The sequence below is a fragment of the Manis javanica genome, chromosome 4, assembly GCF_040802235.1.
Source record: "Manis javanica isolate MJ-LG chromosome 4, MJ_LKY, whole genome shotgun sequence".
Classification (NCBI taxonomy): Eukaryota; Metazoa; Chordata; class Mammalia; order Pholidota; family Manidae; genus Manis; species Manis javanica.
The window spans coordinates 8,030,146-8,056,109 of NC_133159.1; the positions used below are offsets into that span (position 1 = coordinate 8,030,146).

Here is a 25,964-nt window from a genome sequence, read left to right on the forward strand (position 1 = left end):
AGGGCAGGAGCCCTTCCAGCCTGGGACTTGTACAGACCCCTGGGGCCCAGTCACCCAGGGACCCTGTCTGCTGCTTCCTGGCGAGAGTTCTTGCTCCGTATCAGAGTGCCTCCAGGGCCAGCGGGCTCAACAGGGCTAACAGGCAGTGTAGCAGCAATGCAGCAGCCTCCACAGACTGGGGTGCTCTCCGTGGGGCGCCACATGGGGCCCTCTCACCCTCGCAGAGCCCTGGTTCCCAGCCTGCAGCAGCTGCTCCTCCACCCCCAGCCGGGGTCCGGTGGGTGGTGGGTCTGGGCTCTGTCCACATCCTGTGCCTGCAAGGCCCCTTTCTCCTCCCTTCCACCTGCTGCCTCCTCCTGGCCCCCAACCCCAGCTCCGGAAGCTCCACTTCAGGTTTTCCATGCTACAGCCCCGAGTGTCACCACAGGGTCCAGCCCAACCTGGGCTCCAGCTGATCAAGGATCTGTACCAGGATATAGGGATTACAGTAAAACCTGGCTCCGGATCTGCAGGGCAGGAGGCCAAGTCCTGGCTCTGGGACTCCCCTCCCCTCCCCCTCTGGCACACCCGCTCAGTCCTAGCTGCCAAGGGCCAGGAAGGCTGACTCTCTGGGACCTTCATGGGGTCTTGACTGGGCTCCGGGAAGTGGATGACAAGGGGTAGCATTTTGGGACCCAGGCCAAATCTGGCAGAAAGGCAGGACTGGAATGGGGTGGGGAAAGGGAGTTATGTCTGAAATCCGTCCTGGACCTCCTAGGGGAACAGGAAGCCAGCCAGGTTCTCCCCAGGGACCAGTATGGAGGTAAGGTATCCTGGGTCTGACTTCTGGGCCAAGGCGGAGCAGGGGGGGGGAGAGGAAGTGCAATAAAGGCTTGGTGAGGCCCTTCCGGGGGGCAGGCCTTTTGGCTGCCCCATGGCTGTGGCCGCCAACCCGGCTGTGAGGCCAGCTCTGGGTCTGGCAAGGAAGCTGTCTCCCCAGACGCCAGGGACCCATCGGTCTGTCTGCAGTGTTCTCACTGGTCTAGTCTAAGGGTTAACTCAGGTTCTCCTCTTCCTAGGACAGGTGTTTCTCAAACATATCCCCCATACCTATGGGCACTGTCCTTGCTGGCCCCAGAGACCCAGGGGAATGGCTTCAGGTGTTAGGGAGCTCAGAGTCTAAGGGGGAAGACACACCAGCACTAAGGGCACCCCTGAGGGCACGGCGGGGAGGCCAGCTGTGAGTGCCAGGAAGGCTTCCTGGGGTCCAGGCCGAGCCTAGCAGGCCAGCAGGTGCAGGTTAGGAGGGGTGTGAGCAGACAACGGTCCCAGCCAGGCCCCCAGGCCCCTGTTGCTCCTGCAGCTCTGCTCTCCGTGCCAGGTCTGCATCCTCTCTCCTGCCCCCTCTTCAGTGAGTCACCAGCAGAGGGGACTAGGAGGCGGGCAAGGTAGGAACAGTCCCAGTCCTTGGAGGCACTGACTTCCTGGTTGTCCTTTCTCTCCTGGGGCGGAGCTGAGCCACGTTCCTGCTCTGCCACATCAGCTGATGCACCGTGCCTGCCACAGATGCCACAGATGGGTCCCGCTGGTAGAAGGGGACTAGAAGCTCACGCTCTGGGCCAGTTATACAGAGCTCCAAGGGGCAGAGCCTCAGGGATGTGGCACAGTTCACCGTCCCTTTCCGGCCTCCTAGTCAGAACCCGTGGAATGTGGAGCATTGGCCTCCTTCAACTCAGGGCCTGGATACCCCTCCTCCAACGCATCCCAGCTGATATTTCAGTTCCTCCAGGAAGTCCTCTGAGATCTCCATTCTGTAGGACCCCCTTCTTCCGTCCTCTCATTCTTCCCTGTTCCTACGGCAGCACTTCTGTAGTAACTTGTTTAATTACCTCCCTGTTTCCCTAGACTGAAGGATCCGTGGGACAGGATGGCTGTTTTAGCACAGTGCCTGACCCAAACAAATATTTACTGGAGGAATGCAGAAAACGAAGTGTTTTTCAAGTTCATTAGCGGAAGAACTGGGATGGGGGTTGTGGCCTGCCTTTTCTGTACCAAGCCGTGTGGAGCTGACCAAGGCTGAGCCCCTTCTCTTGGGTCTCTGACCCTCCTGAGCCTCGGGCTCACCTCCAAATGCCCTTCGTGGGGCTCTGCCCAGAGAACAGAAGCAGCCCCAGTTGTCCCAATGTTTCTCTGGGAGAGGAACAACTGTTGCTGGCCAGGCCCTCCTGAACAAATCCAGCAACTGTTTGCAGTGCAGTACAATTCTCTCCCTCCACCTCCTGTCTCTGTCCCAAAAAGGAGAGAAGGAAATTGAAAAAAGAGGGGTAAAAGCCCATCCCCAGACCCACAGTCTCCCTACACCCGTGATCAAGTCTGTCTGAAAGTGTTATTAACACAAGAGGGCATAGGGACGGCCACCTGCCACTGCAGACAACTGGGACAGCCGCAGCACAAAGGGTGAGGCTGTGAGATCAGGACCCAAAAAAAGGAGGTGAGAGAGTGAAGGGGGGAAGGGGCAACAGGAAAGATCAAAGAAAAGGCAGGTGCTCTGGAGGGCAGCGGACACCTGGTCCTGCGAGCAGGAAAGTGCCTGAGGGTGAGGGCAGGAGGCTGAGGGTTCCGAGTCGCCAGGAACTGGAGGGCCAGGAAGAGGCTCACCCAGGGCAGGGGCTGCAGTGCGGGGAGGGGGAGACAAGCTGACCAGGGAAGAGGGAGAGAGGTCTATTAAGAACCTCTCAGTGCATAACACAAAATGTCAGGGTTTATAGCTTCATTCTTGGCATTGCTGGGACTGAGAACCCTGCACAGAAATGTCACCGCTTGTCATGTTTAATCACCTGCTGTTTGTTAACACCTTCCCTGCAAGGAGCCTGTTTCAATCTGCCCCTGGGCCCCCAAGGGACCCAGAAACAGAAAACATCCCCGGTTCCTTCCCTGGTCTCTTGGCTTGCCTCAGGGCTCCGGGGAGACGCTCCATTAACCACCCATCTGAACACCTCCCAGGAACCCAAGTGACCCGTCCTAAGGGGGCAGGCCAAGGAAAGGGACCCATGTGGTCCTAGCAAGGGGCCGTGACCTCCGGTCCAGGATGGTGTGCTTGGAGGGGCTGGGCCGGGCTGCCCCAGGCTGATTGCTTTTCTGCAGTTCCTCTGCCTGCCTTTCTGAGGCTGTCTGTCCATTCGGTCTGATCCACCCTCATTCCCTGACCCTGGGGGTAAGGGAAGATAAGTAAAGGAGGGACCCACTCAGATCCCCGCAGCCTGCAATTCACCAATTTGTCTGCTTGAACAGCAACTGCCACATAACATCTAATGTTCAAAGCCACCATCCTTGCAGTTACAATCCCGGATCACACCATCTGTGGCTCTGGCTTGGCTCTCTCACAGAGCATGCTTTCCTGGGTTGTTTAGACTAGGAATTCTCAGTCCTACTGCTTCATAATTCCTTCCTCTGGGGAAGGGCAGGTGTAGGATCGGAGGGTGAAATAAGCCACTCAAACAGCACAAGTGTTCCCAGCAATACCTGGCTGCTCCCACCTCTGAACGCAGGCTGTGGTCAACACCGGGGAAGGCGCTGGGGTCCTCGCTCAGATCACACCTGCTTTAACTCAGTGCAGCCCCCAGGCTCAAACCTCACACAGGAACAGCTGTCTGGAAGCAGCAAGTTTTTCCTGTACAGTTTCCAAGATGGCCCCAGTACTTCTAGAAGCAATAAAACCCACTGGTGATGCACACCCCTGAACCGAGCTGCAAGGGTCTCCCAGTGAACCCTGGGAAATGTCCAGACCTTCCCTTCAGCCAAGTCCACGCTGACACAGAAATACATCCGGCAAACATACATCTGCCCACCTGTCTCCTAGGAGAACGCCCGTTCATTTAAACTTTCCTCCTGAAGAGCCCTGTGTCCAGTCTATTCATTCCCATTTCACCAGGAGACAAGTCAGAATGTTTTCCAACTCCCCTTCAACCCTTCCCTGCAAACAGAGGGGAGCACCCCTTCCTCTAGAGACAGGCAATAATGAGTGCCTTTAGAGGAGGCTTCTTCCAGAAAGTTCAAAATGCATCTGCACCAACCATTGCCTTTTCTCTTGCAGGGAAGGAAGGTCCAGAGATGTGTGTGTCCACGTGTTACAGGTGGGATATAGGTGGGCCCCAGAGCTGTTTGAGGATATGGGCCAGGCAGCACAGTAAACATCCAGGACTGGGCTGCCACTGGCATGGCCCTCAGAAAAGCCCCTCTCCCCCATGGGAGGGAAGCCCTACTCTGTGTCTATCTCCTTGCATTTGGGAACCAACCTGTCAGTGTCTCGGGCCTCCTGTTTCCCCACCTGTGAAGCAAGACAACTCCCCATGTCTTTCTCCTAGGGAACCGATGAGAAGAAACAGGGCATTAGATGTAGCCTACTCTGAATCTCTCAGAAGAAAGGCGCTAGGTAAACACACGGGGGCCCAGATGTCAGGACTCTGCATGTTGCACTGCGTCCTGTGCGTGGTGGCGGAGTCCAAGGATGTTACAGGGGTTTGCAGCTGCAAGTTCATTTCTTTGCTCGGCAGAGGTTTTCAGGCAGTGGCCTGTCACGCCTGGGGAGGAGTGTGTGCACGCCCACTTGAGTTCACAAGCACCTAGCTGAACACAGCAGCCCACAGAACTGGTGCTTGTAGAGGGAGCCACCTATAGGTGACCCACCCTGGACAGAGGCTCTTCTCGTCTGTGAGATGCTTGGGCTCTTCAGGCCCTGAGGGTAGGGCCATGTCTGTCAGCTCATCCTGCTCCAGCTCACCATGGGATGTGGGTCTGCCCGGTCCCCGGAGGACCAGGGCTGGTCACCACGATGCTGGCTACCTGGTGCGACAGCTGGAAACTGTCCTTGCAGCCCTGCCTTCTCGGGTTTCAAGAGCAGCACTCTGTCTCCGGGGAGAATGGACACCTTCTCATGCCCAAGGGACATTAGACTTGAGTGTCTCCCACCTGGAGATTTGGGGAAGCTGGTTCTCATGTCAAAGGGGCCTTGAGCACACATCCAGCTCAGCAGGCCATGAGCAATCAGGGAGCGGGGCCTGGCCTGGGCTTTGGGGGAGCCCTCTGGTCTAGAACGGCTTTGCAGGGCCACTTGGATTTATCAGATGAGCAAGGTCTCCCAGCCGGAGCCCCAGTATAATCCTCTCACTAATTTACTATTCGATGGGAAATTACTCCTCACCCAGGAATATAAGTTTTCATCTTATTTTAAGTTGGATTCTTAAAGCAATTACCAAGGCATCTGGCGATGACTTCACTGCTGAGGCCAGGCCCCGAGGGGAGCAGGGCAGCCCTGAAGCTGCGCAGGCCCCTGGCTCCAGGCCCCTGAGGGGAGTTCAGGGAGAAATGGGAGCCCTAAACACCTGTCCTGGGTACTGAGAGGAAGGTGGGGGACACGCTGTAATCTCTGATATTTGCTGTTTGTGGAAAAACTCCTTTCCAGCACCACCTGCCCCATGAACCTACTGGCGACAGTTGTTGAAAAGCCTCAGCAGCTGGTGCCTCGGGAGCGTTTTCTATTTTTAATTGTTTGATCAGAATATTAACTCATCTAGGCCCGTTCCCAAGACACGCTTCCCAGCCAGAGGGTTTCCCCCATTTCCCAGACCTTCTTCTCTTTTTCCTCTCTAGTCAGAAATCAACTTTGAAATTAATAATCGGAGGCACAGACCTCTGTGAGTTTGCAAAGGATCAGAGCACAGAAGAGTAAAAGAAAGTAGGTGCCTCCCCCAGAGGAGCCCCGAGCAGGCCGCTACCCTTCTCGCCGAGCCTTCGCTCCAGGCTCTGGGCAGGAGGGACTGGCTCCTGTGGCCAAAGGCGCCACCACTCTGGCCTGACCCTCACTGTCCCTGGCTAAGGAGACCGCAGCCTCTCCCCCTTTGCCCTCTGGCCAGCCCCACTGGCCCAGTCTGCTCACTTGTCAACCTTGAAGGCCAAGCACAGGAGCCGGGGACACTCAGGAGTTCCCCTGGGAAGGGTCACTGGGAAGGGGGCACGTGCCCCGGGGCTCAGAGAGGCTGGGCAAGAGGCTGGCTTTCCTTTCAGCTTTCATTTCCGAGAGGAAGCGAGGGCAGCATCTCTATGGAGCCCACGGGCGAACCGGCCAGCAGCTCCTCTGCGGGAGCAACACTAAGGGCTACCGGCCCAGCCTGCCAGTCATACCACCCAACCCGAGCCAAGGGTGGCTCAAGTTTGAGACTGGGAGGAGATGCTGGGGACAGACCCAACCCCTTCAGCCCCCTCACCCAGTCCTAGGAAGGACCCCCCACCCAGCACAGGGGGTCCTACATGCCCTTGGCCCCCCTGCCATGCTCTTCCCTCTCAAGGTCACAGGACTGTCCACACCAGGAATATTTACTCACCAGACTGGCCCTGTTAGCAGCACTCACCACAAATATGCTTTCTGATAAAGTTGGCAGAAAAAAGTTCTAGAGCTCAAAACAATGTCAGAAATCACCCCCCTCCCCTACCAAGTGAGGGTGAGGTGGGGCCTGCAAACAGGCCACACAACCAGCCAGGAGGAGTCCTGGGGGAGGCTTTTGTCACTCACTCTCACTTTTCTCCTTCCTGTTTTACTTCCCAACATAGAGCCTGTTGCCAGGGGACTGAGGGCTGGGGATGGTTCGCAGCTAGTGCTGGGTCTTGGCCCCCAAAGGGCACAGCCCAGAAGGGGGGGCATGGGGAGCAGCCAGGGGCTCTCTCAGGGCCCCTGGAGGACAAGGCCCACAGCCTCCGGCCTCTCTCCTCCCAGGGCCGGGCCGTCTCACCTCACTGAGCCCCCTCCCACCCGCCTGCCCTCCCTCTGTGCACATGGGCTTTAATGTTTTTATTACCTGTTTGACTCGCTGCCTTATTGCTTCTCCCCTTAATGGGGCCGTAACCGTGGAAACGAGGAATAAACGGCCACCAGAAAATGAGATGATTAAACAGGTCACCCTGGCAAAACAAACTCAGCCAAGGAACCTCTGGGGGTGGGGAGGTTAGGCCCTCCCTCCCCCACCCATGGCCAGAGCTCGGACCAGACCCCTACCAGTGTTCCATCCTAGAAGTGGGGCAGATACAGGGGGCGCCCCCTGCTGGGTGGTGGGGCACCTGGCCAATCCCTCCCTGAGGTAGCCCTTCTGGCCTGCTGTGGCCTTGAACTCTTGGGCTGAGGGGGTGGCAGGGAGGGAGGTCATGGTCTAGAGGGAGGTGAAGACCATAGTCAAGGAGAAGATGCACTTCTTGGCGGCACAAAGTTCCAGAATCCTCTCCCTGTTGGCTTCTTGGATGCCTCTTGCTTTCTCACTGCACTGGAGTCCAGTCCCCCCACTTAATGCATCTCCTGCAGCACATTCCCTCCCAGGGGTCCCCTTAGTTCGTGGAGAAAGCCCTGTAAGGAAAGGCCAGTGTAGGCCAAAGCTCAACCAGGGAAGGCTTCCTCTGGGAATCCCTGGTCTGTGGAGATGCAAAATGTGCCTGTTCCTTTTCTTGGTGCCCTTCCTCCCCCACACAGGCAGTGCCCTGGCCACAGGCCAGAAGGCAACAAGAGAGTGCCCTCTTGGCTCTCAGAAGGGGCTTTCAGCAGCCAAGCGCCTGTGGCACTGGCCAGACTGTGGGGCCAGAAGAAGCCCTGGGCGCAGCCTATGGGAAGCCTTAGAACACGCCCCACAGCCAGCTTAGGAGCAGCCAACACCATGCCAGGAGGCCGAGGTGCAAAGCCCAGGCACCGTGGGGTGGGCTCTTTCTGGCATTGGGTCTATCTAGCCGGGGGATCCTGGAACTGGGAGCAGGACCCAGAAAGGATGGCCATGGTGCAGTGAGGTCAGCCTGTGAGATGGAGTTAGGAAAGAGAGGAAGGAGAGGACAGTCCCAGGTCACCCACTGGCTCCTGCTGTCCTGTGCCCCTACCAGGCAGCAGGTGGAGAGTGCCAAGTCTGACCTTGCACCCCAGCACCTCCCATGCCCAAGCCATGGTTAGCAGCTAATGTGGGGTCTCCATCCAAGCACACCAGGCCTATCTTTATCCTATGTCCATTTCAGGTCATCCCTAACCCCAGACCCACCCATTCCTGTAAACCAGAATGTAGGAAGCTCTCAAGGAGCTAAAACCCTGGTCCTAAGGGACTTGGTCAATGTTTCCTGCCTTCCTCCTTCTGCCCCCACTGAGAAGTGGGGAGGCACTTGGTGAAGAGGCACATCAATCAATCAATTCCACCAGCACTGACAGGGGGACGGCACAAGCGCCAGCCCAGTACCAAGCCCTGGGAGGCGATGTCAACGCAGCTGACTCTAATGGTCGCTATTAGGAGCAGCACCAGAAAGCAAGGCTCCCGGCCTTGGCCTTCTGGGGCTCAGGGTATAGAAGCCTGAGTGTTCGCTGGACACACCAATGTCATGGGCATAACCAGATCCTCAGAGCAGCAGGCCCTGGCCAGCCTCTTATCTCTTATCTCTTTCCAGGGCCAACTGGGTGTGAGACTGTAAGGGGAAGGGGGCAAGAAAGGCAGGCAGGAGGGCCTGGCTTCAGGGAACCGGGCAGGCTGGGCCAGAAGGGCAGAGAACTGGTTGCACATGGGAAGCAAGAGTTCTGATCTCAGGACGAGAGGTGAGGAGGATAAGGCAAGGGAGAGAAGAGGCTGGGTGGAAGTCTAGAAAGCTTGGGTGGGGCCCGGAACACCCACCTGCCTGCTTCCATCTGTCCCAATACCTCCCATCCTGTCCCAAAGTTCAACGGCCACTCCTTCACAATACTCCCTGGGCTCTCCACCCCTGTGCTCCTCCGCTTGCTGTGACAGATGAACACATCTGTCTCCCTCCACCAGGTAGAGCCTGAAAACCTGGGAAGGACCAGGCAGGTCTTCATTTCTGCAGCACCCGTAGGGGGGTGTGGCGGGGGGGGGTGCTCCCAAAGGCTGACAGAGTTGCAGCCCTCCCCACCTGCTTCGGGTCTCTTCCCTGGTAGGGGAGCAGATGTCCTGATGAACTGGGGGGTGTGAGGATGCCGTGCTGTGGTCAGCTAGCCAGAGGGGGGAACCCCGGGCCTCCAAGTCGCTGCCTTTCACAATCGGTGCAAGTGAGTAGCTGCCTCTGCGCCCTGGGACCACCTCCTCCTTCCTCCTTCTTCCTCCTGCTGTGCCCTGGCCCAGCGACCCTGGAACAGCTGCCACATGCCTGGGGGACCCACAGGCTGTAATTACTACAGAGCACCTTCCTTTCCCCCAAGATAAGGAGGCGAGGGAAAAGGAGGGAGAGGAGGTGTGGCTGCGCGCGGCCAAGCTTAAACCCAGCCCGAGAGGGCAGTGTCGCAGGACAGACCCTGGGCGCGGCGTGGCGCGGGAGGGGCGGCAGGGTTGCAGAGATGGCCTGAGCCCTCCAAGGCTGGTGGCCCAGCCAGAGGAGGCTGACGGAGAGGCGAGAGGCGCGCCCCTGCCCCGGTAGGGTCCAGGAAGAGGAGGAGTCGGGGCCCAGAGCGTTTGGGGGCCCCACCCAGTCCCCTGCCCAGGGACTTGAGCCAGGGGCAGCAGCTTTAACGAGGAGATGCTGCTGCCGTGACTCAGCCCTCCAAAGGTGCCTCCATTTATTTTGTTTTTCCATCATAAAAACTCAAGCTGCAACTCAGCCAGATTCCCCAGCCCTGGCGGATGGGAGAACGTGGGCAGTGATGGCGAGGCCGGCTGAGAGGTCTGACTGACTGGCCCCAGTGCCCTTCCTGGAGTGGAGGGTTGATGGGTTCCCCCGGCTGGCCCCCATGGGGAAAAAGGGCCTGGGGTGCAGCCCCTCTAGGGATCCTTTCAGACCTGCCCTTGCTGCCTCTGCCCCGCCTCTGGAGAAGAGCTACACCAGGCTTTTCATCCGAGGGCCGCTCTGACATCTCATAACGAGTGCCAAGCTGGTCCAAGGGCCACTGCACAGCCCAGAGCTGCCATCTCAGATGCCTTCTTCCAAAGAGAAGGTCCAGATGATATGCTTCTCACTGCATCCTCCCAGCCCCTCATCCAAGACTGAGCCACTGAACCGTCCCAGTAAAATCAAGCTGGGAGTTGGGAGAGCCAGAGACCTTAAAGGTCATCTGATGCTCAAGTCCCTGCAAACGTCACAGCCAGCCTCTGTTTAAACGGTACCAGGAAACTCGCTGTTTCCGAGACAGCCCATTCTGTCCTTGGCTCTGACTGCTCCTTCCTGCCAAGATGGCACCGAGCACCTACCCCCTGCAGCAGACCGGCAAAACCGGTGCCCTACCTGACTACAGGGACTAGCCCAGCTTAGACTGGTCGGGTGGGTGTATTTAGCCAAGTAGAGGCTTGAGGAAGGAAAATGGAAGGCAACCTGTTCTGTCCCAAACCGGGCATGTAATCTCTTCCCCTAGAAACAGCACAAGAACCCTCCCAATCCCCAGTATGCTCTAGGTCTCAAGTGCAACCAGAGCCGGCAAGGTTCCTAGGAGCCTTCACTCCTGGCAAGACCCTAGCCTTGAACCAGCTGCTGACAGAAGACCTGGGAGTCAGGTCAGCAGGGATCTGGGTTGGGGAAGCCAAGATCTTTGCTCCCTGGGGTCAGACAACGCCTGGAAGAAGTCTGTAGCCTTTCTTCTCCTATCTTGAGACTCAGTGCTCTTGAAGCACGTGGCTACGAGGAAATCCCCCTCCAAGAACCAGGCTCCTGAGCCAACCTGGCTCAGCTCCCTTGATCCCATCCTCCCTGGCTTCTGCCACAGCTGAGGTTGGGGCCAAAATGCAGCAGGGGTCTGTGTGCAGTGCGGTGGGATCCTGGCCCGGAGTCCAAGCAGAGCTTATCCCTGGGAAGAAGCAGCAGGCTCGGTGTGGCAGACAGCACCCGTTCCTCCCTGACTCACCCTGACCACATGCTGTAGCCATTGTGCCAATGGGCAGTGCTGCCCCTCATCGGCTCCCACTGCGGCCCATGGCCATTCCTTCAGACTTGCTCCCTTGCCTGTTTGTCCCTGACCTAGCAGAACCTACCCTGGAGCCTCTGATGGACAGCTCCAGCCCTGGAGGGTGCCTCCCCTTCTTCCCCGGTTCCCCCTAGGGAGAGTGGGGCGAGTACAACCAGATCCCTAAGAATCAAGGGCAAGTTTCTTAAAGATCTACTACTGTTGCACAGCCATTTTCACGCTGGCCTCCGGTTGTGTTCTGGGCCTAGGAACTGGCCTAGTGGGGCCTAATCCTGGGGAGCTTCCCAACTGCAGGCTGGATTTACCTGTGTCTGAAGGCCCCCCTCTCCCTGCTCCCTCCCCCAGGGAAATCACTCTAAAAGGGCCTAATGGAACTGTGTCCTCCTCTCTTCCTCTCTACCTCCCTCCCTCTCTTTCTCTTTCCTTTTTTTTATTAGCATTTGTGGAATTTATTCCCAAACTCTCCTAATCTTCCGTACACAACCATTTGATTTGCATAACCCAACCCCCTCTCATAAAAACTGGCTGCTAGTTTAATTAAAAAATGTAAATTTGCTGTCATCTCGGGGCCTGGTGAATTAGGACGACATCGGCATTTTTTATTGCTAAAGACGTCCAGATTGATCCAGCCCTTGGCTGAACTATGGTGGAGAAAAAGGGGTCCTCATGGCCCCTGAGGGTCTTGAGGTCCTGCTGTCTCCTCCTGAGAAGCCTCGGTTCTCCCAGCACTGAATTACTTATGGCCGGAGCGCTTCAGGGCCTAGACCTGTCCGAGACAATGTCAAGTCATGATCTAATGCTTATTGGGTCCCCAGTGCAGCAACCTTTCAGGGCCTGTGCCTCCAGCCTCGTACTGTGCTGAAGAGAAATTGCGTGTGGTTGCCCAAAAGAAAAGAGGCCCTCAGTGCATCAGCAACGAGCTCTGGCCAGTGAAGAGGTCCCCAGCCTTGGCTGTGTCCAGGAGTACATTCCAGAGAGCAAGGGAAGATGAGCACAGATTTAGCCCAGAGATGGTCTCAGAGAGGACCTCAGGGTTCCCACCTGCTTCCCTTTTTTTTGTAACAAGGGGGAAAAGTGCTTTTCTTCTGAAGTTCTGAAATTAAGTGAAACTTTCAAGTTCAAAGAAAAGGCTGAGTGGTATCACCAGATGACTCCTCCAGGAAACAGAACTTTGATACTCCCAACCTTCCCTCCCAGCGTGGCCAGAGTCCAGGCGTAGGTCCTGCTGGGACTGCCCCACTCTGGCTACAGAAGGGACCAGCTGACCTCAGCAGCCCTTCTAGCTTCTAGGAAAAGTTACCAGAGCCTGTCCCTGGAGTACGGGGAGAAGCAAGCCTCTGTGAGACCCAGGACAGATGCTCTAAGAGGTCTGCCAATGCCCAGGCTCAGGAGGCCCTCCCTCCAGTCGGGCACCCCAGAGAAAGGTCTGGGGGTAGTGTATCCCCACAGCAGACTGGGATGACAGGTAGGTGTAGGGCAGGAGGATGGACGCCAGCTCCAGGTGGCACCCAGGTTAGAAGGAGGAAGACGAGGAGGGACCGCCCACCAACTGAGTAAAGCCTGGGTCTGCTGTGCCCGCCCCACAGGAGAGATTCGCCCGCCCCAGGTAGGGGGTGGTGCATTACTCCCCCACAGCCTATAAGGTCTGCTTCTTTGCCAGGATGGGTGGGGGCCTCTTTTCCGAAGAGGGTGGGGCCTGAGAGGGAGGTGATGAGACACCTGATCACTGGTGGGGGGCGGGTTGCTCTGCAGGAGCGGAGGGCAGGGAGGGGCAAGGTAGCAGCAGTGGCCTTAGACACCTTCACCACTTTGCCCAGCAGGGGGTGTCACACCCTTCCTGGGCACAGAGGTCCTCGGACCTCCACATCAGATTATCCAAGGTCACACTCTACTGGACTTAGTCTCAAAACTGTGTGCATGACCTGCTCCCCTACAAATACACACCCCCTTCCCAAAGCCAGCCACTGCGTCACCCACCCTGGGTCCCCCAGTGCTGCCTCTTGCTCTCTCTGCCCACTCTCCTTTGACCTCAGAAGGTCAAATGTCAGCTCATGGATCCCAAGGGGCAATGCCATGAACTTGGCCCCATTATAAACAACCACTCTACAGCCACCAAAACACCTATTCTATAAATGAAACAGAAGGGTTCAGAGGTCAGTCTCAATGAATGATCAACCTGTTTATTACTGATTTCCTTAGTAACATTTAGGAAGAAGACAGCTACTTTTGTCAGCCTAGGTTCTGAGGGTCCTGGTCAAAATTTGGTTTCAATAGAGAGCACTAACGGAAAGCCTGAAGAGCTTAGGGTAAACCTCCCCCTGAGCTCAGGTTGGAAAATACTGAATAAAATTAGATGGAAACCAACAAAACACCAAAATCCCAGTGTAAACTCTGCCCCAGGCCAGCACCATGCCAGCCTGTAGCCCTATCGTAGGTGCATACTAGGTCCCCAAAACCCAGAGCCTTAAATTTCGGAGTTTGTCTGGTCTACCCTCTCCCAGGCGGGGACAAGAAAGGGGAATGGGAGAGAGTCCTGGGCCCCTCACTTTGAACTGATAACAGCCGCCTCATCCCACGGATTCTCAGGTGAAAAACACTCATTAGCCATAATAAGCAGCTTGATCATCCGACACAGCCTTGTCCCAAATAAATTAAATTCCTTTACCTTGAGACAGTCGCCCTGAAACCAGACTAACCACCTTTCCCAACAGGACGCTGCTTTCAAAAACTAAACCACCCCCCACTAAAAAAATAAAAACACACACCCCACAGCCAGACACACCGAGATCTTTGAGGGGAAACACACACACACACACACACACACACACACACACACACACACACACACACACACACACACACACACACACACACACACAGAAAACACACAGAGCCATTCAAAAAACACGGAGGACAAAAACCCCCATAAAAACCCCTAAATCCTCTCTCTGGGTGCCCCCCAGCTCCCTCTCCCCTCGGTTCTTTCACAATGACAAGCATCAAATTAGTCACAGGCACTAAGCAAGTAACAAATAATAACAATAATATCGCCAGACGCCTGGCGATCCAGAAACCAGGGCGAGAAGTGCAGCTCGGCCCCGGACCCTCTGCAGGCCAGCCCCCACCCCCTGCTCAGCTGCTACCTCATTGGGCTAAAAATAATAACTTCCGTAAAAGAACCGAAAGAAAAGTGAAAGAGCCTCCCCGGGCTCCCACCGCCGGTACCTGTACCGAGATCCATTCTCCTCTCTTCGATCCCAAACTCTTCGAGGAACACCAAAAACCGAAGAGGAAAAAAGAAAACATCTGTTTAGTCTCGGGCAGTGCCCCCAGCTGCCCAGCCCGGCCGCCCCCTCCGCGGGCCGCGCGCCCCATCGCGGGGCAGACGAGCCCCCGGGCCCCGGGGCGCAGCGAGAAGGGGGGCCCAGGAGGGAGAGCGAAAGTTTCTCCCTCCCGCCCCTCTCGCTCTCGCGCGCCGGCATTGCACACTCGAAGCAGCTCCTCTCTGCTCTCGAGTTTATTAAACTAAAAGAGAAACTATTTATAGACGCGGCCCGGGTCCGGGGCCACGGCCAGCCCGCCGGGCCGAGGGGCGCCCCGCCCGCGCCGGCCCTGCCCCGCCCGCGCCCCCCGCCCCGCGCCGGCGCCCCCTACCCTCCCCCGCCCCACTCCGGTACTCACCATAGTCGGAGAGTCGAAAGCCGAATTCACTTAAATAATCAACTTTCATAATACTTAATTAATGCCTAATTGCAACTGATTACTCCCCGAATAACAAGTTGTTTTAAAGCCCTGATGTCATTGCTCCTGACGGTAACACTCAGGGTAACAGTTTGGCAGGAGGGAGCGGGCGGGCGGGAGCGGCCGGGGGCGCTGCCAGGCGCCGAGGTGATTGGCAGGGCGGCCGCGGCACCGCCCCCTCCCGGCCCGGCCACGCCGCCCGGGCAGGTGAAAGAGCAGAGCCGGGCCGCGCGCGCGCGCCCGCCCGCCCGCTCGCCTGCCTGCCGCGGCACCGGAGTGAATGGGCGCGCGCCCGCCCGCCGGCGCCGCTCCCGCGCGCGCCCCCGGCCCAGGCGGCCACCTTATTGGCTCGGCGATTGCCCAAACCTCAGACTTGGGAGGCGGGGCCGGGGACTCGGCGTTGGAGCCGGGTGCTCGCGTCCCCGCGCAAGTCGGGCGGGACGCCGGCGGGGGCGCGCCCGTCCGCTGCGCTTGGCGCTCTGGCCCCGCGGCGCGCCTCGACGGCGGCCGCGCGCGGACTCTCTCCCTGGCGCGCGCAGCGGCGCAAACTTTTCCGCGCGGGCGGGCGCAGGTGTGAGCGCCTCGGGGGCGCGCGCCTCCGAGCTTCCCCCATGAGCGCCCCGCTGGCTCTGGGTGCCCGGACGCTGGGGTTATATCTTCCCCCATACCCGGATCTCCCCACGTTGAAAGCGGTGGTGCTTTTTTAGGTCGGGGAAGGACAGCCGGCGCTGGACCGGGGGAACGCGCGTCGGCCTCGCGCTGCTCCGCACATCGTTCCCGCTGCGGGCCCCAGGAGTGCGGGGACCCTGGGCTTTTCCCGCCGCTTCGGTTTTAGACTTTGCTTTGAAATGGGCCCAGGCACCCTGCCCACCCCGAGCCCCCCTCACAGCCTTGCTCACTGGGCCTTTTTCCTCCGCCTGCCCGGCAGTTCATCCCCCGGCTGAAGTTGGGACCCGAGGCAGGCCTGCACCTCCTTCCTCCCTCACCCCGCCTCTGCGGCAGCCCGGCCGCCTTTCCAACAAGCGCTCCCACAGCAGATCTGCGCCATCACTTGGGCTTCCTTCCCGCTCTCTTGTCTCTGTCGTGCCCCGTGAAGGGCCGTGGGGGACAGGGCACAGTCTCCCCTCAACCAAGGAACTGCCATCTGCCCCTCCAACAATGGCCATATTTTCTTCTCTGCCAGCTTATCTCTGGACCAGGATGCCTTGTTATCTCCTTGTTTTCCCCCAGAGAAAACACTTGGTGGGTCTTACTTTGACGATGGTGAGTCCCCAGACATCCCTGCTTCGACATATACGTTGAGATTCTTTATATTTTAGTGGTCCAAGTTACCCATTTGGGCCTGGGGCACTCTAGGAGGGAGGCAGCCAGGTGGGCAGGAGGTGTTGCTAGTGAAGTACCTGGATCTCATTGTCACTAGCTCTCTCTCTGACCCGTCTGCACCCACCCTGCTGCCTTCCTCCCCCTTCTTGTTTCAGGCGAGGCCACGCTGCCTGCAATGAGGGGAAGGGAACAGGACCCTGGCTTTCTCTGGTCTTTGGACAGCATTCCGCAAAACGGCACTGGCTTATTTTTGCAATATTTCTATTTTGCAAAGAGAGGGAACCGAGCAGGCTTTGGGGAAAAGAAGTCAAGAGAGTTACCAATCTACTCTTTCTCCCACTTTCCCCTTCTTTTACTTTTCTTTTCTTTTCCCCCCCTTTTCCCTCACCCTCACCCACCTTTTTATTGCTTTTTAGTTCCAAATGGCCTCCCAGGGACTGCCCTCCCTGATGCCTTCTTAGCAACCCCCGTTTCTGGTTGTTACACAACCTTCCGCCCCTCAGGCCTGCCCTATCCCTAAGTAGGAAGAGTAGCTGAAGAGGCCCAGAAGCTTTACTGAATTCAGTCCCTGGCCCTAAAACTCTGAGTAAGTGAGCAGAGCTCTTAATCCAAGCCATATGCTACCCAGGGAGTGGTGCAACTGCTGGGCAACCAGACAGAGAGGACCATGGACTTCCGCTCACCACACAGGATCTCAGAGAGAGCACCTTTGCATTAGGACAGCTCTGGGGTATACACATGCTTCTGGATGCTCCCACTCATGACTCCCCAAAGCAAGGCTTACAGCTTTGTGTAGTTATAATAGGTAATTGATCCAAGCCCAATCCTGAGTGTCTGCTTCCCCATCTGGGGAACTGAAGTATAGAAGGGAGCCTGAAGACACAGGGTAGAGGGTCGGGGTGGAAGGGTAGTGCCTGGGTGCATTTGAAGGTGTCTGCATGCACGGGGAGCTCCCTGCATATGGGACCCATGTGGCCGGCTGGTTGCCTATGAATGTCCTGGGCTTCTGTTGATGGTAGTCAGGGCATGGGAGGGCATGCCTTCCAGTTACCTAGGCAAGGTCAAATGGATTGGCTACACAGTCATTTGGGGGCCTCTGGTGGACAAAGGCTGGAGAGGAATGGCTGAAGAAACAGAACGAAGAGAGCTGGAAGGAAGCAGGGCAGGCAGGGCCAGTGAGGACGGTGGTGGAGGGAAGCGCTGGGCTGCCTGCAGGTCCTCTGCTCTGCCAAGACGATGACCTCAATCAGCCACTGCAGGCTGAAGAGGCCCAGCCTAAGAGTGAGGGGCCTTCGTGGAGGAGAAGAGGCCGGAGAAACACAGAGAAGAAGGCCACCATGGTGTTACGATTTGAGAAGATCCGAGAAGGCTGAAGCATCACGGTTGTCAGAGGCCACATTATGGTACCCAAATTTCTCCTTCTTTCTCTTTGGGTGTATGCTGTGCTATAAGCCAGAATTCTGGCATCTCTGAGGGTATGGCCCATTTTTGCCTTGAGGACACTGATATGGTGACACCCCTCAGACCCTGAGGCCAGGACGCAGTGGGGACATTCGTGCCTGGGATTCAGGGGATGGTAAGCTCACTGCCACAGTTCCTCCTGGTCTTGAGGCCTTGGGCTCAGAGTCCCCAGCTCCTCCTTACACACCCTACCCGGAGAGAAGGTGTGGAGGCCTGCCCCACAGCCCACCCACTGGGCCTCACTGGAGTCCAGGGAAAACCAGCAGCTCTCCTCAGGCAAGCTCCCATGGCTGGCTTCTGGTCTCCTCGCACCCCCAGCCCACTCATTCTCTCTTCCTCCCCAGCCCGGGGCCTTCTCACTCACCAGCCTGTTTACACACCAGGTATCTCAGGCTTTATCTGCTCTCATTTTGAATTTGTAACTTTCACATAAACTTAAACAAAGCTCTTTTGTTCTCACACCCCACCCCAGGATCCTAATAAACTGGTTCCCTCTTAGGCGACTGGGCCAGAGCACAGAAGCCTTGGCCAAAGGACTGTGTGCATGTGAACAAGCATGTTCGCACCTGTGTGGAGGCCTTGTGATTGTGTGTGAGCACACAACCCCAGGAGACGGGGCGGGGGGGTGGTACGGAGAGCACTGAGTGAGCAAAGTGCGGCGCGCAAGACGTCATGAGCCATGGACGGGTGGGGGTCGGGGCAGGGGGTAAGCAGGGATGAAGAGACGACAAAGGGCAGAGAGGAGCCACAGGGTGGGTGGTGGAGTGAGGGGCCGAAGCCAGGCTCAAGCTAAGTGTAAGGCAGACACAGGGATGGCGCTATGCGGGATCGGGCTGGCACGGCCGCACGCTTGGCCTCGTAATCCTGTTAGCCAGCAATCTCCATTCCGAAAGAGCTTCATTTCTTTGTGAATATTTGTAAACTAGATATCTAATGGAAAATTATAGGAAAATTATAGTGAAATTCATGACGGAGAAATCCGATTATCCCTAATTCAATTATGCCATCTTAGCCCACACAGCACATTTCCCATTTTTTTCCCATAAATACCGATGCCAGGGGTCCCGGTAATCAAATAAAATTGAAAATCATCTTCCCATTAAATTCAATTAGCTGCAATTTCTAAAGCCTATCAGAGATTTTAATTACTAAATTATAAAATTCTCCAATGCTAAATTGAAACCAAAAAAATTGCACATCCTTATATTTCAGAGGAAAAAAAAAGGGCTAGCAAAATCCTTGAAAAATGCCCTCTTGTCTGTGCCCAGCTCCAAGGCAGGTTCCCCACCTGGAGGGACCTCAACCTGCCACCTACCTACCTGGCCAGGATGAAGCCAGGAGGGCAGAAAGGGCTCTGTCGGGGGAGGGACGGAGGCATAGTCATTTAGCAGAGGGGCAAACCACCCCTCCCACCAGGTACCTTAGGTCTGCTGGTCCCCAGAAAGGACCTGCCTTCCTCGCTAGCTGTCCTGGCTCCTGAGACACCCTCAACTCTGTCCCTGACTGAGAAGTCTGTAAGTGCCACTTTCTTGGCCCACGGACAGGTCTTGCTCAGGTCCCAGCTTGGCTTCAGGGCTCTGAATGGTTCTAGGGCAGCAGAGCAGAGGTGGCCACTTACTACCCAGGTGTTGACTCTCCAACCTCCCTGCTGGCGGGTGGCCTGGGCTCGGTCAGAAGCGGCAGTAGGAGGGAGCCCAGTCTGACAGTGGACAGATACCATGATATCATGGGATGGTTCTGTGGCCCCAATCCTTCTCTGGAGCATTCCCAGGGGCCATGGGTCCTGGCAGTAATCAGCCTCCTGGGAGAAGAGCTGGGGGTCACCATGGCCCGAGTCTGGCCTCTGCCCACACTTCCAGCTCCCGCTCTGTTCTCACCCTCTTCTGGAAAGCTGAGAGCCTTGACTCGGCCAGAAGGCAGACCCCTGCCCCATAGGAGCGCTGGCTCTTTCACCCCATCTCCTCTTAGGGGAGTGCTGGCCCCTCCTCTCACCCCCAACCTGCATGCCACTTACCCTGCTCTAAAGGCCGCTCCAGAAGTCAGAAGAGCCTGGGGAGGTGGCATCAGTGATGCCCTAAAGTGACCCGAGGTCTGAGACCCAAGGTGGGTGGCTGGGTGGGGAGTGCATGGGCCCAGAAATTTCAGGTCGGCTGCTGCCAGCCCAGCACCCAAGAGGCAGGGAGCAGGTTTAATTTGCCAGGCAGTCAGGAGTGCCAGCAGGGGAGGCACCCGCAAACAAAACAAAAACAAAAAAGTTAATTATCTTTGGCTTTTTCTTAATAAATATCCAAACTGGCCCAGCCGGATCCTCCACTTTGGAGGGAGAGAGAAGGAGGAAAAAAAAAACCCCAAACCAAATCCAACAGACTCATTCTCTCGCCTCCCTTTCCCTTTGTCTCTCCTCCTTGTATTTATCTCTTATCAGAGGCAGTAATAGATTCACATTAATTCCCAAATTTTTCAAGTGCAAGAGTATGGGCCACAAAAGCTTTTTTTTTCCTTTTAAAGTTTTGGATGGAAAGTGGGTGTGAAGAAGAGAGAGGCAGGTGGGGAAAAATAGGACAGAAGCAAAAGAGAAAGTGAGCACGAGATGAAGCAAAGATGGAAGGTGTGATGCTGGGCCACTGCCCCTGTGGCCCTGGGCCTACCCTGCGGCCCTAACCCTGGCAGGGACCTGTTCTGGGTGTTGTGTTGGCATCTTCTGTCAGCTACAGGACATATTGGGATTTCTCTTGTTAAAGCTCCAAGACTGCCTAGTTCTCACTGGCCATTTCGGCTCCCCTGTTACTGCTGGTTCCTGTGCCAACCCTCTCTTCCAGGAGCTGGGCTGAAGGAGAAGGTTCAGGAGGAGGCTGGCTGTCCTGGAGGGTTAGATTTTTCTGTATGGAATTGCAAGTATACCTGGGAAGAGAGATGCGTGTCGCCGCCTGGGCATACATGTTTGGATGGTGCTTCTACACGCTTGAGCCCATGCTGTTAAAAACAAGTGGCAGGGCACATACGGCAGGGGGCAGCCAGCACATGGGGCACTCCCTCCTGGAGCAGTGGCTCTGGAGTCCCACCACCTGGGTTCAAACCCCAGCTCCGCCACTCACTGGCTGTGCAACCTTAACCAAGCTACTGACCCTTTCTGAGCCTCCATTTTCTCAGCATCAAAGAGAATAATTAGTGATGGCCTAGGGCTGGAAGCCAGAGAGAATGGAGAGTGACTGCTAACGAGTATGGGGTTTCTTTCTGAGATGATGAAAATGACCTAAATTAGATAGTGGTGATGGTTGCACAACTTTGTGAATATGTTAAAAGCCATTGAATTGTACACTTGGCATGTAAATTATATCTCAATAAAGTGGGTTGTAAAAAAGTGGGGACAAAAGGGGGGAAGAATAGCAGCACTTACTGCATAGTGTTGTGGTAAGGGGACAGCACTAAGCCTGCACAGGGTAAGCATTCAATAAGGATTAGTGATTAGCCACTACTAGGGATCTGGGTGGGTGGGTTGGCGTCCTGGGGTCAGGACTGGTGTCCATGAATGTACACTGCTGGGTGCCTGCCTACAAGGCCTACCTGGGTCCCTGGTGCCGGGACAGCAGATTGTCAAGCGGCTGAGGTGCCCCCATAATTGGCCGGGGCTCCTGGGTGGCTGCTCCCTGGCAGGGATGGAAAGTGCATGGCCCTCCTCCCACCTCCCTGCCCGGGTCCCTGGAGAGGAGGCTGCCCACCATGGCAGGCAGGCTCTGCTGTTCACTCTCCCCAACTCACAGAGCACTCATATTTTCCATGTGCAGCAGACCGTGAATTCACCTTCATACTAGTTACAGGGTTATTTAGCTTCTCCTGACACTGGCAATCACCAAACTTTAATTCGCTGCTTGGCTTCTCCCTGCTGTGCCTTCTGCCCAACCCCAAAATCCCTGGGAAAGGATGGGAAGGACCTAGTCCAGCCCCCTCTTGCCAAAGCTTGCCCTTTGGAGTGATGGAGTGATGGCAGAAGGGGGGTGGGCAGGAAGAGAAGATGATGGGCAGGCAGAGGGCCAGGGGAGAGGACAGAACTGGAGAGAGGAAGCACCACCAGGACCAAGGGAAGTTCCATCCTGCCCCCCAAGCCTGACACGAATGTATTCAGCCCGACACCCACCCTGCTGTGAATGAAGATTTGGCTGACTGGGCTGCAGGTCTGAGGGCTGGCTGCCCCAGCCAGGCCCTACCAGGCCAGGACGCCCTGAGCTCCCAAGACCAGGCACTGGCATGGGCTGGCTCCTTTGCCTCAATGAGCAGGTGCCCATCTGGGCACGCACCTGAAGGAGCCCATTCTTACCAACCTGAGAAGCCAGCTTTCATTCTCCCTTGCCTCCCCTGTGTCAGCCATTCTGCCCTGTAGAGGCTTCTCTCTGGCTTATTGCCCTGCTGCCTGTATAATGCCTCTCTTCCTTTGATGAAGGCAGGTGTCTCTGCTGAAAGCTGCAGCCAAACATTAGATCGGAGACAGACTCTGAGCCAAGTCCCACCAAGCACCCAATCACATAACCCAGCCCAGCGCGGAAGGCGGGGCCCAAGCTGGGTGTCCCAGGGCTGGCTTCCTTGCCTCCTGGGAGAGGTGACAGCCACCTCCAGTACCCATGGCCAGCCCCAGCAGGGTCTTCCCTTGGCTCGGCACTTCCCTTTCTATCTCCCTTGTGCTCCCACACAATCTCTAGGAGTGGACGCAGCTCCCAGAAGGCCCACAGAGGCCTTTGGTTGGCTCAGGGGCCAGGTAAACCCAGCCATCTCGGACTACCCCTCCCAGCTCCCTGCTAGCTCTTGAAGTGTCACCATCGTCCTTCCTCAGAACCTCCCGGGCAAGCAAGGGAGCAACAGTTTTCTCTAAGAACCATCGTGGAGAACCAGGGAACTCTCTTCCCCAAATCCAAGCTGGTGCCATCATCCACTCATTAATCAGAGAGTCCCAGGAACAGGCCACACAGAGAGGACTCACAAAGACCAGGGGGCTGGCAAAGCAGAGGCAGGGCTGGGGACATAGCCAGAAGGAGGGGAGAGGCAGGGCCATCCACTGGGGGTCCAAGCTGTGTTTCCTTCCTCCTAGCTCCTTTGCACTGCCCCACCCCTGCTGGCCATGGTGGCCTGGGCAAGAGAGATGTCATCGGGACCCATGGCAGAGATGGGAGAAGGGGCTTGTTGACTGCAAACTGTCCATTATGGCTCAGATTATAAGCATATTGTGCAGGGCTCTCTGCACGATGCCGAGGAAATCCAATACGCTGAAAGGTTAATGCAATCAATTAGGGTGACAAGGAAGTAAAGTAAAGCCTTCGGAGTAGATGAAAAGGAGAGAGAGTGCACCATGGAGTTGGGGGTGGCAGTCTGGGTGGAGGGAAGGTGAGCAGGAAGAGAGACTAGTGGGATACAGAGAGACTGTGCGGAGGCAGAAACCGAGATATACAAAAGGCTAGGAGCCCACGGAAGGAGGACAGTAGGAGAGATGGCAGCAGAGGCAGCAAGAGAGGGTGACCAGTGGATTGTGTGGGGACACAGCTCCAGGCCAGACTGACTGCTGCACAGCTTCATTTCCTTCCCCCTTCCCCCTCCCTGCCGGCCTTTCCTCCAGGGCTTGGAGCCTGGCTCCCAGATCAGCTCACAGCACTAGTAATGTGTTGGAGCGGCCTTGGTCCTTGCCTCGGTACCAAGCACTCACCGTGTAACTTCCAGACTCAGAGGTCCTGGGGCAAGGGTGGGGAACTCCATGGAACCTGCCCAGGGATGGCTGCCACTCTAGGCATGAGAAGGGAGGAGGGAAGGCCCGAACAGGCACTCCCTCCCTATCAGGCCCGGGGCTAGACACCTTCGGCCACATGAACTCTTGTGCCCCAATTACCCTGCAAAGTAGATAATCACTTGTCTTACAGAGAAGGAAACTAGATCTGAGAACTTGCTAAAGGCTGCAGGATGGAGACATAGGGCTCCTGGGATGCTGGGCTCCAAGGAAGTGGGGGCTATTGAGGAGAGGGCAAGCTGGGATACTTCTAGGTGGGTGGGACTGAACAGAGGATGAAGCCTTAGGAGAGGACAGAGAGAGAAGGTGGCCCCAAATAGACAGGGACGGCCAGCCGCCCCACAGCCCCTGGGAAGAGGCTCCCAGACCACTGCCTGGGCCCCTCAGTGCAATCCCATGGCAGACAGGAGCTCAGGGCAGGCTGATGGCTGCACAACACAGCGCACTTAATGCCAGGGAGCCTGTACACCTACAAATGGTTACAGTGGTAAATTTCATGTTATGTATACTCTGCCACTTAAAAAAATAATAATAATAGAGGGCAGGAGGGAGCGAATTTTTCCTGTAAAGGGCCAGATAGTAAATATTTTAGGTTTTGCCGGCCAAACATTCTCTGTTGCAGCTACTCAGCAGTGCTGCTGTAGAGTGAAAGCAGCCATAACCAATCTGCAAATGAATGGGTGTGGCTGTGTTCCAATAAAACTTTATTTACAAAAAGAGGCAGTGGGCCAAATTTGGCCCAAGGGCCATCTTTTGCCAAGCCTTGCTCCAAAGGATGGAAGCTCCTGGGGCTGACCCTCAGGCCCCAGATGCTGGGCTCCACCCCACTACCTAGGGACAGAAGTACCAGTCTGGATCTTGCTGAGAAGTGGAGGAAACGACTGGGGAGAGGCCTCAGGAGGGAGTCAGGTTCTCAGCATCAGAAGAGGGTGGAGGAGAAGGGAAGGAGAGCAAGCACTAGCGACGACGGGAAGCCCGTGTCCAGGAACCGGTCCCAGCTCCCAGCTTCCTAGGGAGACCCTCCCTGGGCTTCAGATTCTCCTCAGCGACCCGAAGGGGTGGAGACCTGCAGCTGTCGCATTCTAGGAATCTCAGTGCCATGAGAGAGGTGGTAGGCTGGGGCTAAGTGTGGGGCAGCAGCGGTGCTGGGCTGGCCAGAGGGAACACCGGGGGAGAGGAAGGCGAGCAGAGAGGCCCAGGGAGCAGCGCTGTAACCAGGGCGGTGCTGGGGCAAAGGGAGGAATCCTCAGGCCCCAGCGAGAGCGCAGGGCGCAGGCCGGCCTGCCCTACACCCGGCCGCCTCTGATCACGTTTTCAGGGCCACTGCCCGCAGGCACAGACAATGCTGGGGGAGCCTTTGAAGTCCAAAAGGGATGCCGCGGTGGGAGCGGGGCGATTCCCCTCCCTTCCCCCCATCATCCCCGGGGAGGGGGCCGAAGGACAAAACCCGAGCCAGTCCCAGCCGGGCCCCCAAAACGCTTGAGACAAAGGGAAAACAAACAGGTTTGGAGCAGGCGCACGGTGTCGCGTCTGCCCCCGCCCGTGGAGGGCAGATGATGGATGGCCGCAGCCAGCCAGCTCGCCTGCGGGGCAGGTCCCGCTATTTACATAACACTGGCGTTCCACCGGTCACCTTTGACACAGCGCTGCCTGGGGCCGAGGCCCGGTGGCCCCCAAGGTTCCTCGAGCCAGCCACCCCCCCCACCAGATAGCCTGTGAAGGCCTGGCCAAGCTGGGGAAGCCCCAGCCCTGGGAAGGGCAGGCCACCAATCTGCTCTGGGCTCAGGGCCTGAGGCATCCTGCTGCCAGCCTCTCATGGAGGAAGGAGGAGGCCACTGGGGCCCAGCAGCCTTCATGCAAGGAGGCAGGGCTGGAGTTCTGTGGCTTCCAAGTCTACTTGGTTCCCCAAGCACCAGCAACAAGCAGAGCTTCTGGAGAGCCACAGCAGCCGCCAGAGTGGGCAGACAGCAGTGTGGAGGGCTGGGCATGGTACCACCAGGCGGCCAAGCGTGGGCACCACAAGCCCTGGCAGCCAAGCCCCTTTGGCTTACATTGCCCAAAGTCTGTGATCCATGTGTCCCTCCCCCTTGTCTAGCCTAAGAGCCAATCTGAGATGCTCCTGCTTGGGGCCATCTCTTCCTGCCAGGTTCAAATGGGCAGCACGGCTCCAATTCCCTGTCTACATCTTCCCTACACTCCTGGGAGGTCAGCACAGCTGGACCCAGCCCAGAGTGACATGTACGAGAAGAGTGGTCACCAGCCAGGGGAGAGGACACAGGATCAGGGAGGAGGCTCAGGCCTTACCTTGTAGCAGGTCCTCGGAGGCTCCTCTCTTCAAGTAGGGGCGTCACTTCATCCTGGGGAGGGAGAGAAAAGAACCCTGTTAGCCTTTCAAGGCAAGATACCCACGACTCTCCAAGTGCGGGCCCTCCATCCTGCTGGGTGCCCCACGGCTCCTGCTGGGGCTCCTGCTGTCTGTGCGCAAGTAGCTGATGCTCCAATGCTGGCCAATGAGGCAAAAAATTCAGACATGCTGGGTGGGCACTGATTTGGGTCCACTTAAAAGTATATGCCAACCAAACTTTGAAAATATTCAGAAAGCAGTGAGGGCTGATCACCGTGGCCATCCGGCCCTTAGGATACCCCTAAGGAAAGAGAGAAAGGCTAGACAGCTCCATACACCTCCACAGAGGCAGAGAGGGGAGCTCGTGGTGGGGGGGTCTCCTGTGGAGCTGCAGTGGCTGAGCAGCCACTGGGGACAACGACAGAGTAAACATCACC

The 25,964-nt window shown here is 56.9% G+C and overlaps 1 protein-coding gene across 8 annotated transcripts in view; it reads right to left on the bottom strand.

Annotated features, from left to right (window-relative positions):
• The window catches only part of CASZ1 (castor zinc finger 1), a 144,222-nt gene that overhangs the window by 40,383 nt on the left and 77,875 nt on the right, over nt 1–25,964 (bottom strand). For 4 of the 8 annotated variants that reach the window (XM_073233178.1, XM_073233181.1, XM_073233180.1 and 1 more), the window contains exons 3-4: nt 25,488–25,540; nt 14,117–14,155 (exon numbers count right to left, since the gene is read on the bottom strand). In XM_073233178.1, the coding sequence (XP_073089279.1) occupies nt 14,117–14,132 (16 nt within the window). In that variant the 5' untranslated portion in view covers nt 14,133–14,155; nt 25,488–25,540. Of the gene's footprint in view, nt 1–4,274; nt 4,296–14,116; nt 14,156–14,572; nt 14,735–25,487; nt 25,541–25,964 lie in introns of those variants that run through there. The other 4 variants (XM_073233177.1, XM_036999653.2, XM_036999654.2 and 1 more) reach the window with 4 other exon arrangements.